Source organism: Chanodichthys erythropterus, chromosome 19, assembly GCF_024489055.1.
Source record: "Chanodichthys erythropterus isolate Z2021 chromosome 19, ASM2448905v1, whole genome shotgun sequence".
NCBI lineage: Eukaryota > Metazoa > Chordata > Actinopteri > Cypriniformes > Xenocyprididae > Chanodichthys > Chanodichthys erythropterus.
Window position 1 is genome coordinate 15,097,931 of NC_090239.1, and position 26,423 is coordinate 15,124,353.

The window sequence follows — 26,423 nt, forward strand, 5'->3', positions numbered from 1 at the left end:
TGTTATCACTTTCTGCAGAGGGGATCTATTCTTAGGCTGTCTGTCCAGGCCATCCGAGCAGGCAAGAACTCTCCTCCTTCTGCTTTTAAGACTTTTTTGACTTGTTTTGTCAGTGTAAACAGGGGTGGGATTGAACTATTTGTTTTTTCTTTTAAGTCTGATTCATTCTGTGGTATGTTTTTGAGTTGTATTGATAGTGCAGATATTAACTCACATCCTATGTGATGGTCGTATAGTGACTGAGGGCATAAGGTAATACAGCTTATTTCACTCTGTTGCATTTCCTGTCTGTTGTTGTTGTATTTCAGAGGCTCCTCGGTGCCTGCCCGTACCCGGGTGTTTGGTCATCCCGACTACAGGGAGAAGAACTGAAAGGAAAGAAAGGACTTTACTGATCCGAGAAGAAGCTTTTCACTTTAAACTCTCTTCAAAATGAGCAATTACACAGTAACCCTGTCAGGACCTGCACCATGGGGCTTCAGGCTGCAGGGAGGCAAAGACTTCAACATGCCCCTGACCATCTCCCGGGTGAGAAAAAAAAAAATTCACATTAGAGATTATTTTGACTTCCTAAACATTGAAAACCGCATATATGTTGGCATTATGAAACGACGTGTTGCAGCTGTTGTTGTATTGGTTATCGTCCAAAGCTGACATTCTCTAACCAGCTATGGCCCTTTGGCTAGAGAGAGGTATTGTGGTGTATTAACAGTGGAAAACTCTATGAATAGCGTTAGTTGATGCAAGCCTTGAGAAAATGAATCTGTGCATGTGAGGTTGAAAGTGAAAGGTGAGAAGCCTTGATGTATGCTACTTGTCTAGTTGTATCACATACACAACCACTGATGCTAATTTGCCTAATGTGAAAAATTAACATGCTGGATATTTGTTTATAACACCAATTCAATCTATAAAAAGACTTCAACTTTTCTCATGTATAGCCCCAGAAGAAAAGGTAATTTAAGGATAGTTGACCTTTTTCTTTTACCTCATCCACATATCATTCTAAACCTGTATGTTTTTCTTTATTTTGTGGAACACAAAAGATATTTTGCAAAATGTCCCAGTGTTGTTTAGGACCCCACTGAATTTCATTGTACGGGTGATACCTGTTTTTCAAAATATCTTCTTTTATATTCTGCAGACAAAAGTAAATCATTCAGGTTTGGAATGACATGACTGTAAATGAAGGGTGACATAATTCATATTCAGATAAACTATCCTTTTAAGTGTAAAAGTCATTTGCTTTTGGATGTCCCTCTGTATCATCTGTCATTTATGCTAAGCAGTTGTGACATCTTGTTTCATGGAAATACATGCAAATTCTTGTTGCTCTTCTCCTTTTAGCTTTGGGATTAAAAAACAAAACAAAACAACAACGCTGTTTTACTAGAAGTCATTTCTTGATGGTAACTGGTTAGCCATCTATCATTTTCTGCAACATGACTTCTACGAAAAGAACATTTATGAATGATACTGTAGAAATGTATGGCACAAACATAGGAGCAAAGGGATTGTCTTACCCTCTCAAACAGATCAATAAGGTATGCTATTGACAGAATAGCACCACTTTACCCTTAGAGAGTTGAATTGTTAATACAACACAGAACGTACAGTGTTCTGTCTATTCACCAAGTGTGCCCATCCCATGACATTGTGTTAGTGTATGGATTCAGTGAAGTTGGCATGCCTTGTCCAAAGGTTTAGAGAGATTTTATTGCCCTAACAGAGGTGATTTTCTATCTGCTATGACAAGAAATCGTTACCGCTGTGTAATCAGTCACAGCCGGTTCAGCCTAGTTTGTTTGTTTCATAGCTGACACCTTTCTTGACATTTGATGGCTTCCACTTCAACAAGGGGAGAGTCATTACCTCTGTTTGTCAGGGATGTGGCTGGTCCGACTCCTCATTGGCCCCTTGTCTGCAAGTAATTACAGACAGGACCATCATACCGAGAAAACTTTGTTTGAAATATCCATTACTTTGCTAATCAGCGTTGTCGGATGACACTGTAATCAGTGTCAATCCAGGCGTACATCTGGATATTATAGTCTCTCCTGACCCAGCTGTCACTGAATATGGCAGTAAATTGAAATGTGGAAGGTATATGTGTTTGGATCAGGTCTCATATGATTGATGCACATGTAACCGCCAGAGGTGACAGTTTATGCATTTTATAATCAAATCTTCACACACTGTAATAAGAGATCAGGCTCTATCCTAAAGCACTGTAGACAATCTATATTGAATCTTAATCCTGGTCCCAAGGCTGATAGAGCTGCTGTCTTCCACAAAGCAGCCCAGTAATTGCTTTTACTGCTTTTGTAATACTTGCTGATTTTCTTTTTGGAAGTCTTTTTAGGCAATGTGTAAAGTGATATAGAGACATGATGAAGTTGTGACATTTGAGGACAATGAAGAAGTGGATGATCTAATTTAATACTTTGATTCAGTAAATTATTGCAGTCTTGTATTTTGTCCTTGTACTTGAAAAAAATTCCCCATAATGTGTGATATTAGTGTCAATAGAGCCAACAAATGGCTCATGCTGGACGGGAGAGTAATTTACAGTAGCTGTTGACAAATGGATTTAGACCTGAGACGCAACCTTTTGAAATATAAAATCACAGACATTCTTCAATTGTCGCTTTCCGCTTTTCATGCAAGCTATGATCCAACTTTAATTAAGGTATTCTGGCCTTAGTGTTACAGACATAGGAAAATTACAACGCTAATATGAAGACCATGCTAAGTACAATATGAGGTTTTAATATGTGTGTTTGTTCAAGTGTGTGGGCTTACTTTGAGGTTGTGGATAGGTGGGGAACTGCCTTATTTCCTAATGAAACATTTTAGGCTGCTTTTTAAATAAAAAGAATTAATAATAATAACAACAAACCACTTACATTACTGTTTCTTAGCTATTTACCATTTATCTATCTTTTCCTCCTTTGTAACACTGTATAAAAAGCTCTGTGGCAGCTAATGATAGCACTGACGACCACTTTTGGCCTGTGGATGCAATGCCTGACTTATGGTCACTGATTTTAGCTTAGCACTGAAGGTCAAACCAGCAGAAATACATGTGAGGGCCATAAATGTGGAGCACAGAGACAATAGACACATGAGGTCATTGTGAATTTAAATATTGTTGGAGTGAGTCGTCGGAAAAAACATTACTACTGAAGCTGTCTGTTCCTTTTATTTTACAGGACTTTCAACTGGAACGGTTTTAAAGGGAACTGATAGCTTCAGAACAGTTCCAGTTCAAAATACTGCATATGGGAGACTGGGGATGGTTGTCATATTTATTACACCACTGATCATTTCTCATAGTAGATTCATTGTTCAAACCCCATTTTGTAATTTTTGGCTTTTTAGTTAAAGTTAATCTATAGAGTTATGACTTACACAGAAAACAGAAAAATAGAAAAGACATAAAAATATCAAGACATTGAAAATTCTAAACAATAAACTGCATAAAATTACATTATTTAAAACATGTGACAACCAGGGCAGGTTGTTGCCCCTGGTTGTTTAGAATTTTCGATGTCTTGATACTGACATCTATGAAAAGGTTTTCCTGAGGTTTTCCCATTATATAGTTGACTTTTGTCTGAATTGGAAACATTTTCATTTGATTAAATAATAATAACATTTTCATTTAAATATTTTCATCTTTTTGTGAACCAAATTATTGCATAAAAAATACAAAGAGCGGAAATGAGGAACCGTAATTACAGCAATAGCTTTAGGAAATTCTGATAAGAGCATATACAAAGTCAAATTGATGATGCTTTTAAAATTGTGAGATTCTGTCAGTGGCTTTGTAAGTGTCAGACAGCTTTGTGGAGCAGCACTGCTGATAGCAGAAAACACTGGCACTAAATGTCCTCTCAGAGATAATTTCTGTCATTATATTGTTGCGCATGATATGGAAGTCCAGCTCTGCATAGTGCCAATATTATATTCTGTGAAGTACTTCATAAAGTCTATGACAAAGACAGTCTGTGGAGTCATCTATTAAAGTAATTTCACTGCAGATGAATTCTTAAGACACTATCTCCTTAATGATGTACCCAAATCTTATTTTTCTTCATTCTGTTGCCCTTTCATTCTCACATTGTGTCTCTTGTGTATTGCAAGCATATAGAATTCATAGTAAGTCTGTTCAATTCCAATTTGGCAACTGCTTTGTTAGCTCTTCAAGGTCTCTGACCCTGACTGTTCAGTGCTGTAGGATGTCAGGCTACATTATGCTGAGGTCAAGGCCTTTCTGATGTAAAGGTGGACAGAGTCAGACCCTATTATGCATATATATATATATATATATATATATATATTTATATATATATATATATATATATATATATATATATATATATATATGTATATGTATGTGTGCCGGAGCTTAGCAACAAACATTGAAAAGAATATACTATTAACGGCCTTCAGAGCCTTGCAAATACCCACAGGTACCACAGATAGTCTAGATCATCACCCCAACCTTTGCTATTAGTCAAAACAGTCCAGGGAATGGAAAAAGACAATTAAAGCTGGCATTTACCAAGGGCTGACTCATAAATCACAGTGCCAACGACAACAGGCCCCCCATTTCATAACTAAACAAGTTCATCTGGCAGACTTTTATCACTCCACAATCTGAGATAAAACAGATGCTCTCATCTATAACTTACAATGCATGGAACACCACCTGGACTAGGTATTTATAAAAAGTCACAATGTATCAAATGTTTTCATTTGGATCTTAGCAGGTCATTGGATTTACTGTTGTGGTGAGATTGGCAGCTTAGCAGCTTAAATAAAAAGAACAGCGTATTTTTGTATTTCTTTTGTGCCTATTATGCAGACAAAATGAACCTGTGTGTGAACAGTGATTCTTTTTGTCAGTGCATCTCATTTCAGTTGGCCAGAGGTGTAAAATGTCCTGAGAAATAAACTGAAGTATGGCTATGCCATACTATCCCTCAATTAAAATTGTAATTAAAAATTAAAATGTTCTAATTAATGTAACTTTGATTTTCAGAGCAAAGCAACCTCTAGGACACACCACATGTAAAACAGAAACCTTTCCCTCGAACGTTTTACCTAAAACTTTTATTTAAATCAGCAGTAGCTGATTTTGTAGACATTTGACTCAAGTTTGTCAACAGTATTATAACATAATTAATATACATTGCTTTTGCATTACAACTTGTAGTGATCGAAGGAACATCTATTCACAAGGTAACTATCAATGACAGAAAACACTGGCAAAACAGGAACAGGGAAAACGAAACTAAACAATGGCCTGGTTTCACAGACAGGGCTTTAATTAAGCAAATGTTATGCTTAGTTCAATTAGGACATTTAAGTAGCTTTTATAAACATGCCTTATAAAAGAACAGGTGTGAATCTTGAGACAAAACAATGGCACTGACATATTTTAAGATATGTCAATGCAAGTTCCTTTCACATAGGACAGCTCAAACATACATTTAAGTCTGGGACTAGGTTTAAGCCTTGTCTGGTTTGAAACCAGGGGAAAGAAACTATATTAAAGCATGACATTCTCAAGTGAAGTGAAAATAAAGTGAAAATACTGTTCAAACCTGAATATGCATTATTTTGGAAAATTGTAATAAAAAAGTAATGTTAAAAAAAAAACAAAAAAAAAAACATGAGATATGATAAAGATATGTTGGAACATCTTTTCCTGGCTCTCAGAAACAGATTTTTGTCAAATCAGCCCCCTCTGTGTGTGTGTTTATTTAATTAGCCTCTCAGTGTCATCCACCATGCAGCTCCATGATTGAAGTGTCCGTCAAGCAGCAGTCCGTTGGCTTAAATAAAATGTGAAGAGAGGAAGGGGGATGATTATGTTTTCTTTTATCTATAGCACCTCCATGATTGAAGTGTCGGTTAAGCAGCAGTCAGATGGCTTAAGTGAAATGTGAAAAGAGGGAGGGGGATGATGATGTTTTTTTTTCATCTACTGTAGCTTGTAGTATCCTGACCAGTGAAGCATGCAGTGGGATTTAATGATGTAATAGCCAAGGAGAAATGTGTCTCAACAGTAAAGTCCAATTAAATGCAAGCATAAAAGTGCAGCGACTATGTGAAAGCCAAATTAATGTGAATCTTTTCCCTTTTATTATGTAAATTCTATCGTAGCCTAATATTTCTCATTTCCTTGCTTACTTGGAGTTATGTTGACTTTTTCTAACTCCTGCCTGTCCACCTAAAAAAAAATTCTCATTATGGATTCAAATTATTTACAGATATATCACATGATCAAGTGCTCTTCATGCACCTTCAGAAGTTATAAGTTGCTTGGCAGTTGGGTATTTACTAGCAGAACATTACATGAAGGAGAGCTCTCTCAGAAGAATGTATATGTGCACGTTGAGTAATAGCAGCAGGTGTGACAGAAGAGTTGGTGGCAGGGCCCCAGAATACAGGGTCAAATTGAGGGAGGCAGGGGTGTCAACAACAACCTTTATTTATAACATTTTAATGAGCTGCCTGAAAGTATAGCCACTGACTTATTGCAAAGATGGGATTTCAGAATTCTTCCCCTTGGTTTTTTGAGCTTTTTCAAACCAGTCCATGTTTTATGTTCCACTGCACTGCTTTTTTAAATGTTCCAAATCTTTTTTTATACAGCAGTTAGTCCCAGTTCTTGAGTTTGATTGGCCGAGCAGCATTCCAATAGTGTTAATAGTCTTGCTGCAGGTTACATTGTTACACCATTAGGTGACAATAGCCACCTAAAGATCCTTAGGAGTGAGTCGTTGAATCATTTATTAATCTGATTAATTCAAAATAATGATTAATTCAGGAACAAAACATTATGAGTACATCATTGAATCATTCATTCATCCGATTTATTCAAAATGCTGATTTTTTTTTTAGGAACTAAACATTATAAGTAATTGAATCATTCATTCAACCGATTAATTAAAAAAATGGTGATTCGTTCAGACACCAATGACCACAATTTTTTCATTTCAGTCGATATCGAAAACTATCACAATAAAAATTCAAATCTTTTTTTCCAAGTTTAAAGGCAAGTTTTCGCTCCTGGGTAAAAGTTGTAGAAACCAGACAGTTAGTTGTGGTTTCCAAACACATTCCAGACAGGTGAACATTTCACAAATTAATATTACGTGATTTGTGTATCTTATAAATTCACATTTGACAGTAGCTTGAGTTGGGATGCAGATGTAAATTTATGTTCATTAACAAACACAGTAGCATGAAACTGTAATAAACACATTTTTATAGGGTAAAATTTTGTGATTAAAATTTGGTCTTCCATAGTATTTGGTTTATGTTAACCACAGGTAAGATTACGCATTGCATGGTGAAAAAGTAAAAGCTCCATATTCCACATTTCTGCCACAACCCTATGATTTCAGTTAAAGGTGCAATATGTAAGAATTTTGCAGTAAAATATCCAAAAACCACTAAGCCAGTGTTGTATATTTTGTTCACTTGAGTACTTACAATATCCCAAATGTCTACTATTTGTAAATTGTGAGAAAAATGCAATTTCAACCAAGGCTCCGGGACGTGTGAGGAGTCGCCTCTCAATTGCGTCATACCCGCGTTACCCTCGGTTTCCGGTTTTATTTTGTAGAAACCATAGAAACACCAAAGACGCTTTAATATACTACATGTTTTAATAGACAAGGGAACAACTGTTTTGATATATTTATAGACAGAAAACTAATTATTGTTATATAACTCAACACGTTTAGTCTTATTGCTTGAATCAAATTCTTGATTTTTTTCGTGAGTACCATGCTTTACCATGCCTAAGAGAAAAACACTATTTTGTGAAGTAGCTAATATAGCATAATCAAATGCAGCTTTATTTTTAGTAATACAGCATTTTCTCCATCATACAATACGTTTTAAAATTAATTGCATGCCATGTATCAACAGAAGCCATCCAGCATTTAATATGATATTCTAAAATCGATCAGCTTACTGCAGTGTGCAACAAGTGTCTCACAGCAGCCACCGAGCGAACGCAAAGAGTAACGTTATAACATTTTCAACACACTCAAATGTATCTAATATGATAAACAGAGCTGCGTTACCTCATACTCTTGACCGGAAAAGCGGAAGCGGAGCCGGTGACTCTGGCAAAAGTTCCGCTGTTCGCGGCATGTGTTGCATTCGTCTCTCGTTAACAATCGCTCCAGCGCTCCCTGATTATTTTCCACCGGAGGTGAAGAGGTGAAGACTACATGTCCCAAGATTCCACGCTCAAACTTGGAATCATCAAGCTACACCTTTGTTTTGAATAGGCTTCTAGCGACCATTAGCGGACAAAAAATTCTACATATTGCACCTTTAATGTTACTACAGTAAATCATGGTAAATGTAGGCTTCTGGTGGATTGACAAACTTCTAACTATATTGTTGTGGTTCAATGTTTCTCCTGTTTTCCGCATCAGTGTTGTTGAGAATGTCAGTGCTGTTTCATTTGGCTTTAAACTAGTTTATATCACAAGGCACATCAGAAATCTAATGCCGATCCGCATTGAATCTGCAACTGATTTTTTTTTTTTTTTTTTTTTTTTTTTTGAAAAATAACAGACATTGTCCAATTGACTATTTTACTTTATTTTATTCTTTTTTTTTTACATTGACACAAATTAAATACATTTTAACTATGCCTATTGCTGTATTTCATAGGCAAGGCCATATGAGCTCATATAAAATCTATGATAAAACATTTTAATGTATTAGAGTGCTGGAGTTTGCTTCTTTTTAATCAAAATACTCAAACAGTCATGTGGTTTTCAGGTAAACAGATCTTCAGACGTCACAGATCATGTGCTTTCGGCAAAAATGAATCAAACTCCGTTTCAGTGATTGAATGTGAAATGTGCTGCTGTTGTTTTACAAGAGCTCTTACTGAGAAGTTACTCAATGAGCATTCCTTCTCATTCTTTAAGGATTTTCATTTTCAAGTCCTCAAGTTTTAGAATTTATTGTAAAGAGGAGAACATTGTTTGTGTCTGCATGTACTCAACTCATCTGCTCAGAATCAGCTGCTTTCCTTGACAGTGATAAATTATTAATTAAATGTGACTGGTGTACCATGCAATTGTGCGTACTGTGGCAAGCATAATGTGTAAAAAATGAATTTGATAGTAATTGTGAATAAAAAATAAACTGTTTCTATAGCCATGAAGATTTTACACTGGATTTTTTGTTTGTATATAAATCTTAATTATGTGTATATAAATCTTTTATATTATTTAATTATTTAATTAATGTCTGGTGTCGGTCCACAGATCACACCAGGCAGCAAGGCAGCAAGCGGAAACCTCAATCAGGGTGACATCATTACAGCAATAGATGGGGTTAGCACTGAAGGCATGACCCATCTGGATGCCCAAAACAAGATAAAGGCAGCCACCACCAAACTCGTCCTCACCATGCAGAGGTAAACCTTGACAATGATGTGTTCAGACAACCACCTGCTTTTTATTTTTTGTTATTGTTTCTTCATACTTATTTCCTCCTAACTAAACTACCTCTTAAGGCCTTTTCACACCAAGAACGATAACTATATTAGTGTCCACGCAGACGCACAAAAACGTTCCGCTCTGCAGTTTTGTCGTCTGCCGCTTCAAATGCTTGAGCTCTTTAAATCAGGATGGATTCTGAATGGCTGTCAATGTTTTTATCATTTATCAGCTGGAAAGTGAACCCAATTATATTGTTCTTCTCTGCCATTATTGTTATTGTTGTGGTGTGGACTATGCTATTCTTTATAGAACAGTTTTTAATAAAACTATATTGTTATCATTTTAGTTATTGCCTTTCCATCTTACGATTTCCCATTATGTTTGTTGGAGAATGGGTTTCTTCAACGATGCATCTCATTTACTTTGGCAGCAGTCAACTCTGGCAAGCAATAAAAGTTCTCTGCAATTAATCAGCTCATCCTTGAGGGATACAAGCGGTTGAGCTGACATAAACTACAAGCGTTGGTTAGCATACAAATATTCAGACAGGACAACAGAATTAAAAAATGTTCCTGTGATAAATCACCTAGATCTTATGTTGTCCTTCAGGTTGCCAGTATGCATAAATTAAAGGCACTGATGTTTAGGAGGTAGGGGAAATTACATTTGGAAGACTTTCCACCTTTTTAATATAGTTTATTAATTTAGTACGGACACCCCAAAGCCTCTATCCGAAAGAAGATTAAGTCCTTTCATGTGGCCGCCTGCACTACAGCAAAGGAAGGAAATGTTACTCACAAAGATACCTCGGCTTCCCTGTGACATTTCTTAATACTGGCTCTGGTGTTCACTTTTATAAGCTATTCCTCCTCTGTCTCCATCTTTCAGTCGTGAGTGAACTTGATTCTCCTTATTTATTGACAGCATACACATTTATTGGTTGGAGGAGAGTGGAAGTTGCTTTCATATGCATGCAGATATTAGTATTATTATGATAAATAATAATACTATCTTTCCTTGTTCCTCTCCAATCAAAAGAATCTTAGGAGGAATGACCTGGTGCAGGGTGTATTTTCCTTGAATTTCACTTGATGATAGATTCCAAGAAATTTCATATGCCTGGTGACTTGTGAAAAGCCCCCCAGGGTTACTGCCTATACAGCAGTGTTGCTGCTGTTTCACAAGAGCACTTACGGGGAGGTCACTCAATGAGCGCTCCTTCTTTTTGTCTAAGAGTTTTTATTTTCTAGTCCCCAAGCATAGTACTGTCATTGGTTTAAGCATTTTTTGTATCGATTTATCGGCCACTCTAAAAAACTGGAACATGACATTATTTCAATTCCTGACCATATTGATTATAGCCCTTGTGTCTGTGATTTAAGGAAAGTTGTCTTTGCAAGACAGTATTTGTGAAGTGATGTGCAGCAGTAGCACATACTTTACAGTTTAAATTCATGAGCAATTAAAGGGTTAGTTCACCCAAAAATTACATTTCTGTCATTAATTACTCATCCTCATGTCGTACCAAGCGTGCAAGACCTTCTTTCATCTTCGGAACACAAATTAAGATATTTTTGATAAAATCCAAGAGGTTTTTATCTCCCATAGAAAACAACAAATTACCACATTCAAGGTTCGGAGAAATAGTAAAGACATCATTAAAATAGTCAACTTGACTACAGCGGTTCAACTTTATTGTTATGAAGTGACAACTATGCATTTTTGTGCACAAAAATAACTACGTTATTCAAAAAATTTTTCTGTACCCTGTCAGACTCGTCCAAACGCTGCTTGGCGCTGTTCACGTGAGCACCACAATGCATGTATGTGATGCCGACGCAGGAGTTGGTCAATACAGAGGTGGCATTCGGATGTAGAACACAAAAGCGCTGCAATTTGTCTTTAACATAGGAGACTGACAGGGTATTGTTGAATAAAGCAGCTGTTTTTTGTTTTTGTTTTTGGGCACAAAAAGTATTCTCATCGTTCCATAACATTAAGGTTAAACCACTGTAGTCACGTGGACTATTTTAACAATGTCTTTAGTACTTTTCTGGACCTTGAATGTGGTAATTTTGTTGCGTTCTATGGGAGATTTAAAAAAAAACAACAACTTGATTTTCATCAAAAATATCTTAATTTGTGTTCTGAAGAAGAACGAAGGTCTTACGGGTTTGGAACGACATGAGGGTGAGTACATAATGGCAAAAATTCATTTTTGGGTGAACTAACCCTTAGCTTGAAGTGTTGTTCTTTCCTTTTACATTTTTGCCCAATACACTACCATTCAAACGTTTGGGTCTATAAGATTTTTAATGTTTTTGAAATAAGTCTCTTATGCTCACCAAGGCTGCATTTATTTGATAAAAAATAAAGTAAATGCAATAATATTGTCAAATACTATTACCATTTAAATTAACTTTTAATATATATTTTAAAATGTAATTTATTCCAAAGTTGCATTTTCAGCATCATTATTCCAGTCACATAATCTTTCAGAAACAATTCTAATATGCTGATTTAGTGCTCAAGAAAGATTTGTCATTATCAGTTGAAACAGTTGAGCTCCCTAATACCAGACATTTTTTCTGTATTTTTTAATGAACAAAAGTTCAAAATAACAGGTCTATTTATTTGAAAAAGAAATATTTTTGTAACAATGTAAATATCTTTATTCACTTTTTTCATCTTACTGACCCCAAATTCAGTTAATAGACATAACAGCTTTTACTGTATAGGGGTATAATAATATATTGGTGTTTAGGTTGTGATAGTTATTTATTTATTTGCTAAAAGCTTCTTAAATATAGTTCGTACTCACTACAAGTACTGTATATCACTATAAGTAAAATGACAATGAAAGCTTTATGTTTTGCATTATTGACCTTTGCTTTTGAATCCTGTACGGTTCCCAGGTCGAGACGTCCCGCTCCTGTACCCACAGCTACTCCAAGAATGGACTCACCCATGCCAGTAATCCCTCACCAGAAGGTAAAATCAAGTTCTGTCCATTTGAAATGCCCTATCCCGAGTATGCATGTTCAACAGATTGGTTTATGTCTGATAGGTGTATCAGTGTGGTGTCAAATATGACTCCAACATACTGACCTTTTTTATTGAAGGGGACAAAAATTTTGAAGGAAACTCAATGATCGTTTTTGGTTATAGGCAAGCCATTTCTTTATAATCCACAATCAGTAATGGGAGTTCCCAAGCCCATATCATAGAAAGTGAAAAATAGAGGCGGGACTGTGAAAACAAACATTCTCTGTAAGGCTGACACTTAACTCCCTCTACAGGCATTTGTTGGTCAAGCAAGAATAAGCACAGCATATGAAATCATCATAAGTTTCCCACTGGTCCAATTTTCATTTGCATTATTGTTGCTAGATGAAGTCTGTTTGATGTTTTTGTGTGCTTTTCCGTGCCTCATTTGCCTCTTTCCTAACCATCTCTTTTTTCTATGCCTTGCCATTTTGGGCTAATGGTTCATTTGTTAGTCTGATCTAATGGTTTATTTTATACTAAGGAAACCATGGACAGTGAGGAAGGAGAAGATGATGAGAAACCTGTCAAAAAATATGGCATCCTCTTGGCCAAAAAACCCTCCAAAAAGTCTCTTATTCCAAACACTGAAAAGCAACCTCAGGAGAATGTAATTCGTTCACCTGCTAAAAGCCCTGTCCCTACTTCTTTGTCATTCGGCCAAGGGGCAAAAACCACCCCAAACCAGAGGGGACAGTATAATTCTCCCATAGGCCTGTATTCAGCAGAAACTTTAAGGGAAATGGTCATGCAACAAGACAGTCTAAATGGCCTGCCATTGTTGGGGTAGGTAACACAATAGCTAACCCACAAATCTGTATCTTCATGAGCAATTCCACCAAATCTGCTTTAACAAAGTAGTTGCTAGTGCTCAATTTTCACTAACGGCTCACAGAAACATGGGCTAGCCTCACCTGTATCCCTGCAGTACGTTTAACAAAACTGTGGCAAAGGGTACTCAGAACATTCCGTCCTTACCTCTGCACATTCTGCTCTTACATGCAGCGGATCAGCTGGGAATGTGCTTGGCAGCAGCGGGACCAGTGGTCCGTCAGGCTCACCTGAACCCACTGCCTGCAACACGAGCAGGGCCTGATCTGTATCTATGAAAGTTAGCGGTTCCCAAATGACAACATACTACGGTTATTTTAGTCGTGTGAGAGCTACATCTCTTACGATTAGAGGAGGACTGCCAAGCTTGAAGTTGGCTTATAAATGATGCCAACACATTAAAGATGGTGCTTTCACCTTCATTTATTAGCTTCATAAATCTCCTAAATCTTCTCTGTTGAAAAACATGTGAGCAGATTTCCACAGGCCCCAAGCGTTGAGCCGTAATTGAACATGGGTGCAAATGTGTGCTCGTTGGCTCTTTTAATGTGCTCAGAATGTCACAGCTCTTGTAACAGTATATCCCAAATGAAGTCCTACCGAAATGATGCCATCACACATCCTCTATTTACAGCTCACAGGAACAGAATTCCCGCTAAGCAACATCACATGCACAGCTGAGCAGAGCATGTGCGTCCATTGACAGTTCATTTGGTAATCTATGTACGAGTGGTCTGATACTGTACATTACACTGTAAACTTTGATTCTTGTTTCCATGCAACTAGCAATAGACATCTTTGAATTGTGATTGGTTCAGTGTTGTTTTTGTATTATATGTTATTATAGTATTTGTTAGAATTTTGACTTTTATTTGAATATTTTCAGTTAATGTTAGTTTAAGTTTTAAAAATGTTATGTGCTTTTGTCATTTTTTATTTTTTAATATTTCTATTTAGATTTAAACTATTTTTATTTTAGTTTTAGTAATTTCAACTTCATTCCTGTTAGTTGCCAAGACAATATTTCTATTTTTCATGTAAGTTTTTTTTTTTTTGTAAGATTTGTAAGAATTCTGTGTGAACAGCTTGTAACGAAAATTTTAAAAAACGTGACCTTCCCCCGACTTTCTAGGCTATCTATGATTTTTATGCAAAGGACAAAACATATCATACATCAAAAGATGTAACGTGTGAGAAAAAAAACCTCCTGAGGAAACTCAAACGTGCTGCGTAACACATGGGAATGAACCTCACTGGTTACGCAGCAAGTTTGAGCTTCCGCGGTTTGTTCTCACACGTTATTCAGGTTCGTTGAGCTTCTGTTTATGTTTGCTGATCAATGTTTATATGTGAGTAAATGTGAGGGCAGATGCAGTGACGCAATAACTTTACGCATCTCTTTTATTTAGAAGGCGGACTTATTCCGCAATATTTTGCGTTGCACTTTCCCCCATTCATAGTAATATGAGTGCACCGTCTTTCTGTATATAAAGTCTTTGATGAGTATTATTTAGCTCCAGTGTTCGCTGTTTGTTCCACTGCAGCCAAACTCCTGTTCCAGTCAATCAATCTGTTCTAGGAACAATCCAGAATGTCACTGTTATGAGAAATGTGACCAGTAATAACCATCAGCTACATCCATCATCATACATCATGGCAAAACATATTACAAGAAATCTGAGTACATTTGAACTGTTATTAATGACTGTCATCATTTACTTACCCAGAGGTCATTCCAAACTTTTACGATTTTCTTTCTTCTGCAGAGCACAAAAGAAGATATTTTGAAGAATGTTGAAGAACTGTTTTTGTCTGTACAATGAAAGTATATGGGACAAAATCTTTATCTTATTTAGTGTTCCACTGAAGAAAGTCATACAGGTTTTAAATTACATGGAGGTGAAATACAATGACAGATTTTATTTTATTTTTTTGTTTGTTTAAGGTACAAGTACTTTAGGCAAAGTGAAGCAATCTATGTTAATGTTGAGTTTTCCCTGCTAATTTACATGCACGTGGATCTATTATCATTCAACACACTGCCAAATCAAGGCTAACACTGCCTCTTTTTCTTTTTTTTTCTCCATATTCCTCTATTTCATCCCAGGTCATTGCCAACACAGCTGCCAAGTCAGTAACAGATTTTGAATACAAAATCTTCAGAGTTGCGTGTGAATCTGTATGCTCTGAAGCATGGCCACATGCAGAATCGTGGTTGTGGTTTGCATGTTTACATTTTCAACTCCTGAATGTTCAAAACCTATTTTGAACAATTTGACATTTCAGACGTGATGAAATGTTAAATGCTTTTGGGTGAAATATTTAAACCGGATAAATCTATTGTTGGTTTTGGTTATAGTTTTATTGGTCAATGCATCTTTGCATGATTTTTTTTTTTTAAGTATCATAAGTGGAACTATTGCATGCCATGTCTTGACATGGGATTTTATTAGAATGTAAAACAAGAAACTAACAGCTGGTGTAAACAATTCAAACTAAGTAGAAAACTGTAGCATTGTAAAACTTAAATGCTGTTTAATACAGGAAACAGATGTAGCCTATTAAGTAAGGTAAGTCAAGCATACATTGTTCTCACTGTCAAATGGCCTCTATCTATCTCTCTGTTTTCATGCATATTTCTGGCTCCTCACCATCACCCACTCTCCTCTACACTATCACACCCTGGACACTCCCTCACCTGAACTCTTACAGCCAAGAATATGTTCCCAGCTTCAACCCCATTGCACTCAAGGACTCCGCTTTGTCCACTCACAAGCCTATTGAGGTGAAGGGTCCTGGTGGGAAGGCTACTATCATCCATGCCCAGTACAACACTCCTATTAGTATGTACTCTCAGGATGCTATTATGGATGCCATTGCTGGTCAGGCCCAAGCCAGAGGGAACGAGATGAGGTAGGTCTCTAGTCCTGTCCACCACTTTTACTACACTGATGCTTAGGTGAGAGCTGAGGTAAGAAAGTGATAGTGGCCCCAAAATGAACAACCATACTACATGAATCACATGTAGTTATATTGCATTAGAAACAGTATTATATTTCAACATTTAATTAAATTATATTTTTAAATGAATAGTGCACTTAAAATGGAAATTCTGTCATTATTTGCCAACTCTCATGGAAACTTTCAATGCAATGAATGTGAATGAGAACTTGGAAATCATGAAAAAGAAGTATATCATTAAAAGTGGTTCACACAACTTTCCACATCTTCTTAAGTCATATGATATGCATGTTAGCACATGATTTGCACATTTGGCAATGTTCAGTTCAGTAACAAATCATTCTTTTGAGTCTGATCTTTTCAATGTATTGGTCAATCCAGTCCACAAAACTGGTCTGGCTCATGAGCCTAAGTATAGTGATCATTGGTGGTTTCAACGGTCAAATTAAATGCAGGATGCTTTTGAGAAACACACCTCTGAGTGATTTATTCATGATCCAGTTCCCACAGTTTAACTCCCCACTCTGTTATTCTCTTCAGTCAGAGAATAACAGAAAATGGCAGAATTTTATTTTTATTATCCAAGAGTCTAAATACTTTTAAGGGCCACTGTATGTAGCAATTTGGGGCTCAAGCAAGAACTAAGGAGGCCTCCATAGAGGGCTACAGTGATTACGTATTTTTGTAGGCCATCATTTTTTATTTTTTTTTAGTTATTTAGCACCACCCTAATTCCCTCTGCAAAAACTCATTAGGATCTTACTATTGGCTTTTGGAATATTGCTGAACATAAGCTCTGTGACCTACACCATGGTCGCATGACTTCAACATCCCCACCATTAAGCCACTGACAAATCTTTCAGCCTGAAATAGTTTGCAATAGCGGAATTATAAACACAATGAGGCTGTGAAAGCGGACTAGTGAGTAGAGTTTATCAGTTATCGTTGGGTTATCGTCATTCTAAACACCGCTTTTAACCCCGGTTAAAGAACTCACCCTTTCACACTTGTGGGGTTAGCACTGCATTTTACCCGGGGTTATGAGGCCTGCTCTGGAGCAGCTTTTGCGGTGTTAACCCCGCATTGCGGTGCCAAACTTGTACAGTGTGAAATAATGCAGACTTAGAATGTTACAACTAGATGCTTAGCAACTATTAACAACCAACTGCATGCTTTATATTCACATGCTTTGGGCAGACACGGAAACACCGCGTGATGTATGTAAACAGTCGTTTCTGTGTTTAATAGTAAAAATGTCAAACGGCGATGGAAAACACAATCACAATAATTGGAGTGAAGAAGAGACAGTTTCGTTCTTACCTTTTATAGTTCGAAAAGTTCACGCAGGAAAACTTGATATTTAAACAGGTCACGCGCTGCGACTTTGTTCAGTCAGTAACACCGACACTGCAAATATTCCAATAAGGACGTGCAATGTGAAACGGCAGTTTATGAATACCCAGGATTAACTTACCTGTTAACCCCGGGTATATTATGAGAAGTGAATAAAGATCACCCAGGGTTCCGTTTACCCGGGGTTTAGAATGACCCAGGGTTAACCATTTGTGCGAAAAGTGTGAAATTTAGCCACTTATTAGCAATTATAGCCTACTTTTGCAAGAAAAGTAAAAGCTTTGAAAAAAAATCACAAGAGGGTATCAATAGCAGGGACGTGCACAGGGGGGTTGCTCAGGTTGCCCGGGCAACTGCCCATATGCCCTTCTCGACTCACGTTGCCCTTCCGAGGTGGAAAAAAATAAATAAAACAACCGTACAATGGATGCAGAATTTCACGTAGGCCTAGATAAAAAAAAATAAATAAATAAAAAAAATTCGCAAAGCCTCATTCACTTCCATATTCGGGCACCCGTCCGAAAGTGAAAGTCAGTAGGGGAAGGGCAAACTCTGTTTAAGTGGCTGCAGCACTGCACGCGACCGGCACCTGAGCTGAGCCTGCATGAGCGGCACTAGAAGGAGATTGTTGCGGTTGTCGGGTGAGACGACTTAAGGGCCTTTCACACAGGACGCGGTATGAAACCCATTCATTTCAATGGCTTGCGCTGCGCGAGGAAGGCGTCGGCCAAAGCGCAAGGGCAGCGCAGCGCAGCACAGCTTCCGCGCACGCCGCGGTCAAAGTTCAAAATAGTTCAACTTTTGCCGCAGCGCTCTGTGACGATTACCCGCGCGGCCAGTAGAAACGGAGCATCTAAACAATCGGAAAGGAAAATGGATGAACAGCTATTTACTGAGTTGTAATTTCCAGAGCTATACAATACAAGTTTGCTGGTCGTATAGTGACATCGGGAGAAAAGCTGTGTCATGGAGACATGACAGACACTGTCAAGAGCTGCTCTCTTTCTTCTTCTTACAAGCAGGGCTATTGCTATTGCTCACTTCTTAGCACGGCCCGGGACATATACTTTACTGCTGACCGAAAGGTGGAACAACAATCAAATGACTATGTATAAAACTCCCGCTACATGTTTGGAAAACTCCGCCTACTGTGCTCTGGCCAGCCCAGCGGCTGCGCAGCCCATGCCGCGTCCTGTGTGAAAGGGCCTTTAACATTGTCGGAAAGGTGAGTAAGGTTATAATCGTTAACGAAAACGAACGAAAAAAAAGAAAACTAGGTGGGAAAAAACATTGTCGTTAACTGAAATAAAAATAAAAACGAGGCATTACAAAAAAACGATAACTAACCAAAACTGTAATGTGTGTTTGGGAAAACTATTTAAAATAAAATAAAATTATAGATTAAATGTCCTTAGTTTTCGTCTTTGTCAATGTCTTTCATAGAGCAAACGTTCAGCTGCATTTCATTTCCCTGCGTCACTCACTCAAGCGTCTCTCTCACATACTCGCGCGCGCACAGCCCCTCCCCTCCGTGCACACCGCGCCTCCATGAGAACGAGTATTGGAAGCAAGTTCGCGAAATTTGGTATCTCGTGAAAACCTTTACACAATCACACATTAAAAAGTGGTATAAAAAATATTTTTAATTCTGAATATAATTTTTTTCAGTGTGTTAATGTCGACCCGAGAAGCGATTGGGGAGTGCCCTTTTTTTAGGTCAGAGCAACTGCCCCTCAAAATTCCTGTGCACGTCCCTGATCAATAGTATGTTCCTGCACAACTTTCAGGACCGCAGATCTAGGACCGCAGTTCTAGGACCCTAGTTTTTCGTGACAGCGCCACCTACCGTACTGGATGATATAACGATGGCTGCAGTTTCAGAGAGGTTAATTACTAGTGTGCTTTGAGTCACAATTTTAAATTTAAACATGAATTTACACAAAATATAAATGAAAATTTTATATCAATTTTAAAACAATTGTAAAAAATGGAGAACTTTAAGTCTTAGTCTCTTGAATTATACAGTATATTGATTAACCTCCTTAAAGTGAATTAGCTCATTATCAAATAAGTTAAAGTTGGAATCAGCGTATGCAGTCACTAAATTACAGCCGATATTTTAAAGGTTGTTGAGAGGCAAGACAAGACACAAGAATGATTCAAGAATGTTTGTTTGTTTGTTTATTTATATGTATGTCATTTTTGCGACAACGGCACCAAAGCGAACCCCTTTTCCATCAGTTGCTGCATGGATAGAATGGCTGTAGGCTTCAACTCTAGAGAAAGATAGAGCGAGAGACAGAGACAGAGAGAGAGAGAGACAGACAGAGAGAGATAAATAAGAAACATTTGTTTAACATATTCAACTGGAATATATATTATATATATTTTATACTTAAATATGGTAAAACAATGAATATTAAGCCACTGTTCACACTTATACATTAAGCTGCAGGTAAATCTTACAAACCTTACATCAAGCATGCTCTTGTCATCTGATAAGTTTAATTAATGTGCTGGCTAGATTCACTTATAATACTTCGTCATTAAAACTCAACAAGGATTTATGAAATCATGGCCATGAATTAACATAGTAGTAATTAATAAAACTAGCTCACAAACTCTTAATTTGGTGGGAATTAATTATTAATTAATAGTTAGCAGTTCTCAATATGTAAACTTTATCAAAGTTTAAACGTTATCAAATAAAACTTAATTAAATATCGGTACTCACCGTTTGATTGCTGTCCACATTGTTCATCTTTAATTAGTGTTGATCCAGTACGGTAGGTGGCGCTGTCACGAAAAACTAGGGTCCTAGAACCGCGGTCCTAGAAATGCGGTCCTGAAACTGCAGCCTCCGGTTGTGCAGGGTATTACTGATGTGTTTTATGTCATAGAATAAAATATCAAAATATCGAGCTTGTTTTCACCACAAACCTTATTTCAGGCATTTAACCAAAAACCCATTCAAAAACCCCATTGATTCAGGAAGTTCTAAAATGCTATAATTCATTTGTAGGTTTAGGCCTACAAAATATGTCATTCCTGAAGCACTCTAATAAAATAAGAAGGCAGATTCTTGCAATTTGTTATGAGATGTTAGGGAAAGTAAATGTTTAATTTTTATATGTAATATATTAAATGTAGCCTAATATATTTACAGTGTACTGTTTTTGATTAGCATCTATAAAACTTGCTTCAGTTTGCAGTGTTTATAACAGTAAGATCTCATTGTTGGTCATCTAGTCTGGGCTGATTTCAGGCTTCCACAAGGTCATGTGTATCAACCTCATCTGTGCTTTTCCTCCCTCTTCTGCTTGTAATTATGTCACTCCATCCACAACCAATCACCCAACCATACCTCATCACTCATCCTCGCCTCACCCCCTCCACCTTTCCACTCCCTCCATGTGACACGCCACTGTCTTGCTCCCTCCCATCCCGGTTCATCATGTGATTGACAGTGGTGATGACTCCGCTGGATCTCCCTTGGCGTAAGTAGCCAACAGTCTGTTTAGATCCATCACAGCTGCATTGACTCATCTCACATGTTATATTCTCTGTTAAAGGCTGATTGCATAAACACTGAAGTGGACTATTTTGGTCATTTTTGAATTACCATGTTACACTGTTGGGAATATGTAAGTAAAGTAAATGGAGTGCAATAAAGAAAAAAAAAACAAAAAAAAACACTTGTATTAAAAAAAAACGAATGAAAACAAAACCTAAAAGCAATGTTCTGAGTATATCTGCCGGGGGAGAATTACATAACGTCTAACATCTTACTTCTCCTAATATGGGAACTCTGCATACAGTTTTATCCTAACTCATTCTTGAATCACTTCCTCCATCACAGCTCTCTCACTAAGAAAGAACTGTAATTAAAATATTGCACATCTTCACTTCAAGTATAATGCAAAAAAAGTTTGCTTATTAATTCATAAATAAATTCAGCAAATACTGTCCTTTACTATGATTATTGGAAATGCAGTTATGTAATCATTTGTAATTATTTGACATACACAAATTCAGAGAACACAGCTGAACAACTGATCTTGTTTTTTTCCCACTTTTTCTCTCTGTTTGGGAGTAGCTCACTTCCTATTAAAGACCCGCTTGTGGACAGTGCTTCTCCAGTGTACCAGGCCGTGATCAAACCTGACGATAAGGAGCCGGAGATGTCTGAGTGGGCCCGTCGTGCCGCCAACCTGCAGTCCAAGTCCTTCCGCATCCTTGCTCATATCACAGGAACGGAGTATTGTGAGTACAACCTTTCTTAATGTGGACTGGAAATTGGTTTGAACTGAAAGGGCTGACATGCTTTAGACACACTGACATAGTGTTTGTGTTATAAAAATCAGTTTGCACTTTATTTCGAAAACTTGGCCTGTAAAAAGTAACTCTATTTTTATTTTTTTATGTCACAGTGCAAGATCCAGATGAAGAGGCTCTTAGAAAATCAAGGTAATCCACTTTGTCTCCATTTTTTGCTGTCTTCACCTTTTAAAAGAAGTAAACTTTAGCATACTTTTAAAAAGAGAATATATTAAGGAAATTATATACTTTAAAATATATATATTTCAAATTAAATGGAAATATATAATAGTTTATGTTTATTTTAAAAAAAAAATGTTTCAAATTGTTGTGCAAGTCATATATCAGTCTGATTTCAGAACAATAAACATTCAGATTTTAGTTTTTCTAAGAAAGTGTTTGTTTGTTTTATTTCTCATATCTTTTTAGATAACTGGTATCAGTCTCAGATAGATTTGTTAAGTAGTTTGCCAGGTCATCTTAGGTAAATGGAAAACATACTTAAAGGGTTAGTTCACCCAAAAATGAAAATTCTGTTAATTACTCACCCTCATATCGTTCCAAACCCGTATGACTTTTGTTCATCTTCGGAACACAAATTAAGATCTTTTTAATGAAACCTGAGAGCTTTCTGTCCCTCCATTAACAGCCTATGCAACTACCATTTTTAAGCCCCAGAAAGGTAGTAAAGACATCGTTAAAGTAATCCATGTGACTCCAGTGGTTTAAGCTCAATTTTATGAAGCGAAGCAAGTGCTTTGTTTGTGAAAAAACAAACAAACATAATTTACCACTTTATTTTCAAAATTTTAAAGGTGCCGTAGAATTGAAAATTGAACTTACCTTGGCATAGTTAAATAACAAGAGTTCAGTACATGGAAATGACATACAGTGAGTCTCAAAAACCATTGTTTCCTCCTTCTTATGTAAATCTCATGTGTTTAAAAGACCTCCGAAGAACAGGCGAATCTCAACATAACACTGACTGTTACGTAACAGTCGGGATCATTAATATGTACGCCCCCAATATTTGCATATGACAGCCCATGTTCAAGGCATTAGACGAGGGCAGACAATATTAACGTCTGGATGTGCACAGCTGAATCATCAGACTAGGTAAGCAAGCAAGAACAATAGCGAAAAATGGCAGACGGAGCAATAATAACTGACATGATCCATGATATCATGATATTTTTAGTGATATTTTTTCTAAATTGTCTTTCTAAATGTTTCGTTAGCATGTTGCTAATGTACTGTTAAATGTGGTTAAAGTTACCATCCTTTCTTACTGTACTCACGCAGAGACGAGAGCCGTCGCTATTTTCATTTTTAAACACTTGCAGTCTGTATAATTCATAAACACAACTTCATTCTTTATAGCTTCAAACTCATTCAGAATCAAATGTAAACATCCAAATAAATACTATACTCACATGATCCAATGTATGCATGCAGCATGCATGACGAACATTTTGTAAAGATCTATATTGAGGGTTATATTAGCTGTATGAACTTTGTATATGCACTGTAATATAGTCGAGAGCTCGTGTGGCAGGGAGCAGGCGAATTAAAGGGGCGGCGCGCTGCCAAAATCAGTGTATTCGGTTGTTAAGTCTGACGTCACGCTGCAGCGCTTCCGGGTCCTAATGCTCTTTCTCATACCACAAGAAAACAACAAATGGTGCTAATATACGCACACGATGTGGTGTAATACTACAAAAAAATTATAATCATAACCTTTATCTCCATACCAAAATTCCAGATGGCCAGAAAATGATTCATCTTTTATAAATCGTTAAAGTATGTGACGTTGTGAGCATGGAGACTGTTGTGTAGACTGTAAGTATTTAAAATGTTTAACTTTTTAAAATGATTGATGTTTAATATGAATAAATAGCGCTCATAAATGGCTGTCGATGGCATTCTCAAGTGAAATGAGTCAAGGCTTGGACCCGGAAACGGCTTTCCTTACGTCATGACTTAATAAGCGGATAGTTAATGATGCCCCAAAATAGGCAGTTAAAAAAATAAAATAAAAAAAAATCTATGGGGTATTTTGAGCTGAAACTTCACAGACACATTCTTAGACTTATATTACATCTTGTGAAAAAACGTTCTAGGGCACCTTTAATCTCCAATGCGCATTCAAGCAACAAAGTCTGCTCTTGCGTCACCACATCATGCATGCGTTGTGGTGTTCTTGTAAATGCACTTTTGAGATTGGATTTCTTTATTGATGTCTTTACTACCTTTCTGGGGCTTAAAAGTGGTAGTTGCATAGGCTGTCAATGGAGGGACAGAAATCTCTCAAATTTAATTAAAAAGATCTTCATTTGTGTTCTGAAGATGAACGAAAGTCTTACAGGTTTGGAACGTCTTGAGGGTGAGTAATTAATGACAGAATTTAAATTTTTGTGTGAACTATCCCTTTAAAGAGATTGTTCCAAATTATTAAGCAAGTCACAGTTCTCATGCAATATGGGGCATAAGAAAGATCTTTCTGAAGATGAAAAGCATGAAATGTCTTGCAAAAGGCATGAAAACAACTAATATTTTGTGAAAACTGAATAGAGGTTATCAAATTATCAAAAGATTTGTGAGCGATTTAGAGCACAGAAAAAACCCTGTCAGATAAAGGATTATTAAGGAACATTTCTGTCAAACAAATGAATTGTATTAAAATGACATCTATAGACAAGCCACTGTTGAGAAGCAAACAGATATCTGAAGCTGCTGGTGTCTCTGGAGTCTCAAAAACCTCTCCATGCAGGCTGGCAGTTGTGCATAAAGTTGCATTTTGGCAAACGGTGTGCCATACACACATTTAAAAAGCATATTTCTAATCAACAATAAAATCTGCCATGAACTGTCCCATAATGTTTTTTCTTATGCTCAAACTGCGTTATATTTCAGGCTGGATCAGCCAATCAGCATGTGCAGTCTTAAAGGTGCATCTCAGAAAACTGACCATGGCAACTGGAACTTCTAATGGTAGCTGTTCATCTTGAAGCATCGCTGTATGACGTCAAAGTACTGCAAGAGCAATTCAAAAGCATACAGAGCCGGCTGCTCTCTAATCGCTCTTGCGGTACTTCGGTGTCATAAAAAGATCGGTCTGCACAGTGCCACTTCAAATCGAACACAACTGATGACTTAACTAACTGGCGATTGGCTCTTTTATTTAGAAGGCAGTGCATATTCCGCCATATTCATATGAGTGCACCATATTGGTATATTTGAAGTTGAAAAGTTTGATTCTCTTCAGTTAAGCATGCTTCTTTTTCACAAGGGCATTGATACAATTTATGGTTGGAGCATTATGCATTTTTATTTATGTTTTTACAGGGAGAAATTTGAATCCGAGGTAAAAGGCCCACGATTTGCCAAACTGAAAAACTGGCACCACGGCCTTTCTGCACAGATCCTTAACATCCAAGGGTAAATGCCTCCTAATGTTGCTGGACAGAAGTTGAGGCAACAATCAACAAAGAATCCAGAAGACGATGTAAAGTGCGAGTGCAATAGGCAGAGAGAAGTAGTTTAGTGACTGGAATGTGAGTTAGTGTTATAAACTAGCCTATAAGTGAACACACAAAGCTCCTGTGTTTGCTGTTCATATGTCTGTTTGTTTCATGTAACTTTCAGTCACTGAAACATAGTGCATAGTGCTTAGTTGTCTTTTTTTTTTCATTTGATGTTTCTCTTTTTCCTCTCTTTTGGCTGCTCTGTTTATCCTAAATTATTGCTGAATAATGAATTGCCTGAATGAATTTCTGATGTAAAAAAAAAAAAAACCTAACCTAACCCTAAGAGAAATTCTAAAATTATGTACCACATCCACTGCAATACTCCACACCACAGCACATATTGAAATACAAACCAAATGTACTATTGTTAATGTGAATAAAACATTATTACTTTTAACCAAATAAACAAAAGTGTCAGTGTGACTTGTTTATTTACAAAGCCTTCGGGTTTTTGGATCGACTCTTTTGGGTGTACTAAGTTCTTTGTAAGGTAAAGAGTAATACATTTCCACACAAAGACAAATTTGAATTATAAAACTTTATTTTAATGCTCATTGTTATCTAAATTCATACCACATGGAGTGTCTGCAATATTCACCCAGTTTCTGCAACACCAACACTGACCTGCAGATGGTACTATAATTCAGAGTGACAAGTAGTTCATCTTACCTCCTCTGTCTGTGTGTAAATTCATGCTTCACCCTTACGTTTATGTGTACATTTACTAATATAAAAAGCCGACACCTATTTTATATGTATTAATTGTAGGGTAGCCTTCATTATAAACATAAAAGTTAAACTACTACTATATTCTTCCTCATGTTGACACCAGATGGCATCCCCGACTCATTTTGTGCGATCCCCGACTCGTTTTGTGCGACCCCCTCCCATTCATCCA

General features: G+C 37.0%; 1 protein-coding gene across 4 annotated transcripts; it reads left to right on the plus strand.

Annotated features, from left to right (window-relative positions):
• ldb3b (LIM domain binding 3b) lies at nucleotides 1-25,946 on the plus strand. 4 transcript variants are annotated; one of them, XM_067369308.1, is made up of 10 exons: nucleotides 43-172; nucleotides 309-528; nucleotides 9,315-9,466; nucleotides 12,407-12,482; nucleotides 15,475-15,497; nucleotides 16,080-16,280; nucleotides 21,149-21,178; nucleotides 21,778-21,944; nucleotides 22,112-22,148; nucleotides 25,344-25,946. In XM_067369308.1, the coding sequence occupies exons 2-10, from the start codon at nucleotides 433-435 to the stop codon at nucleotides 25,438-25,440; spliced, it is 879 nt and encodes a 292-aa protein (XP_067225409.1). In that variant the 5' UTR covers nucleotides 43-172; nucleotides 309-432; the 3' UTR covers nucleotides 25,441-25,946. The 4 variants fall into 4 exon arrangements, with proteins under 4 accessions (XP_067225408.1, XP_067225409.1, XP_067225410.1 ...); XM_067369309.1 differs by lacking the exon at nucleotides 21,149-21,178; XM_067369307.1 differs by lacking the exons at nucleotides 15,475-15,497; nucleotides 16,080-16,280; nucleotides 21,149-21,178 and adding an exon at nucleotides 13,021-13,322 and having other exon boundaries at nucleotides 1-61.
• The last annotated feature ends 477 nt before the right edge of the window (nucleotides 25,947-26,423 follow it).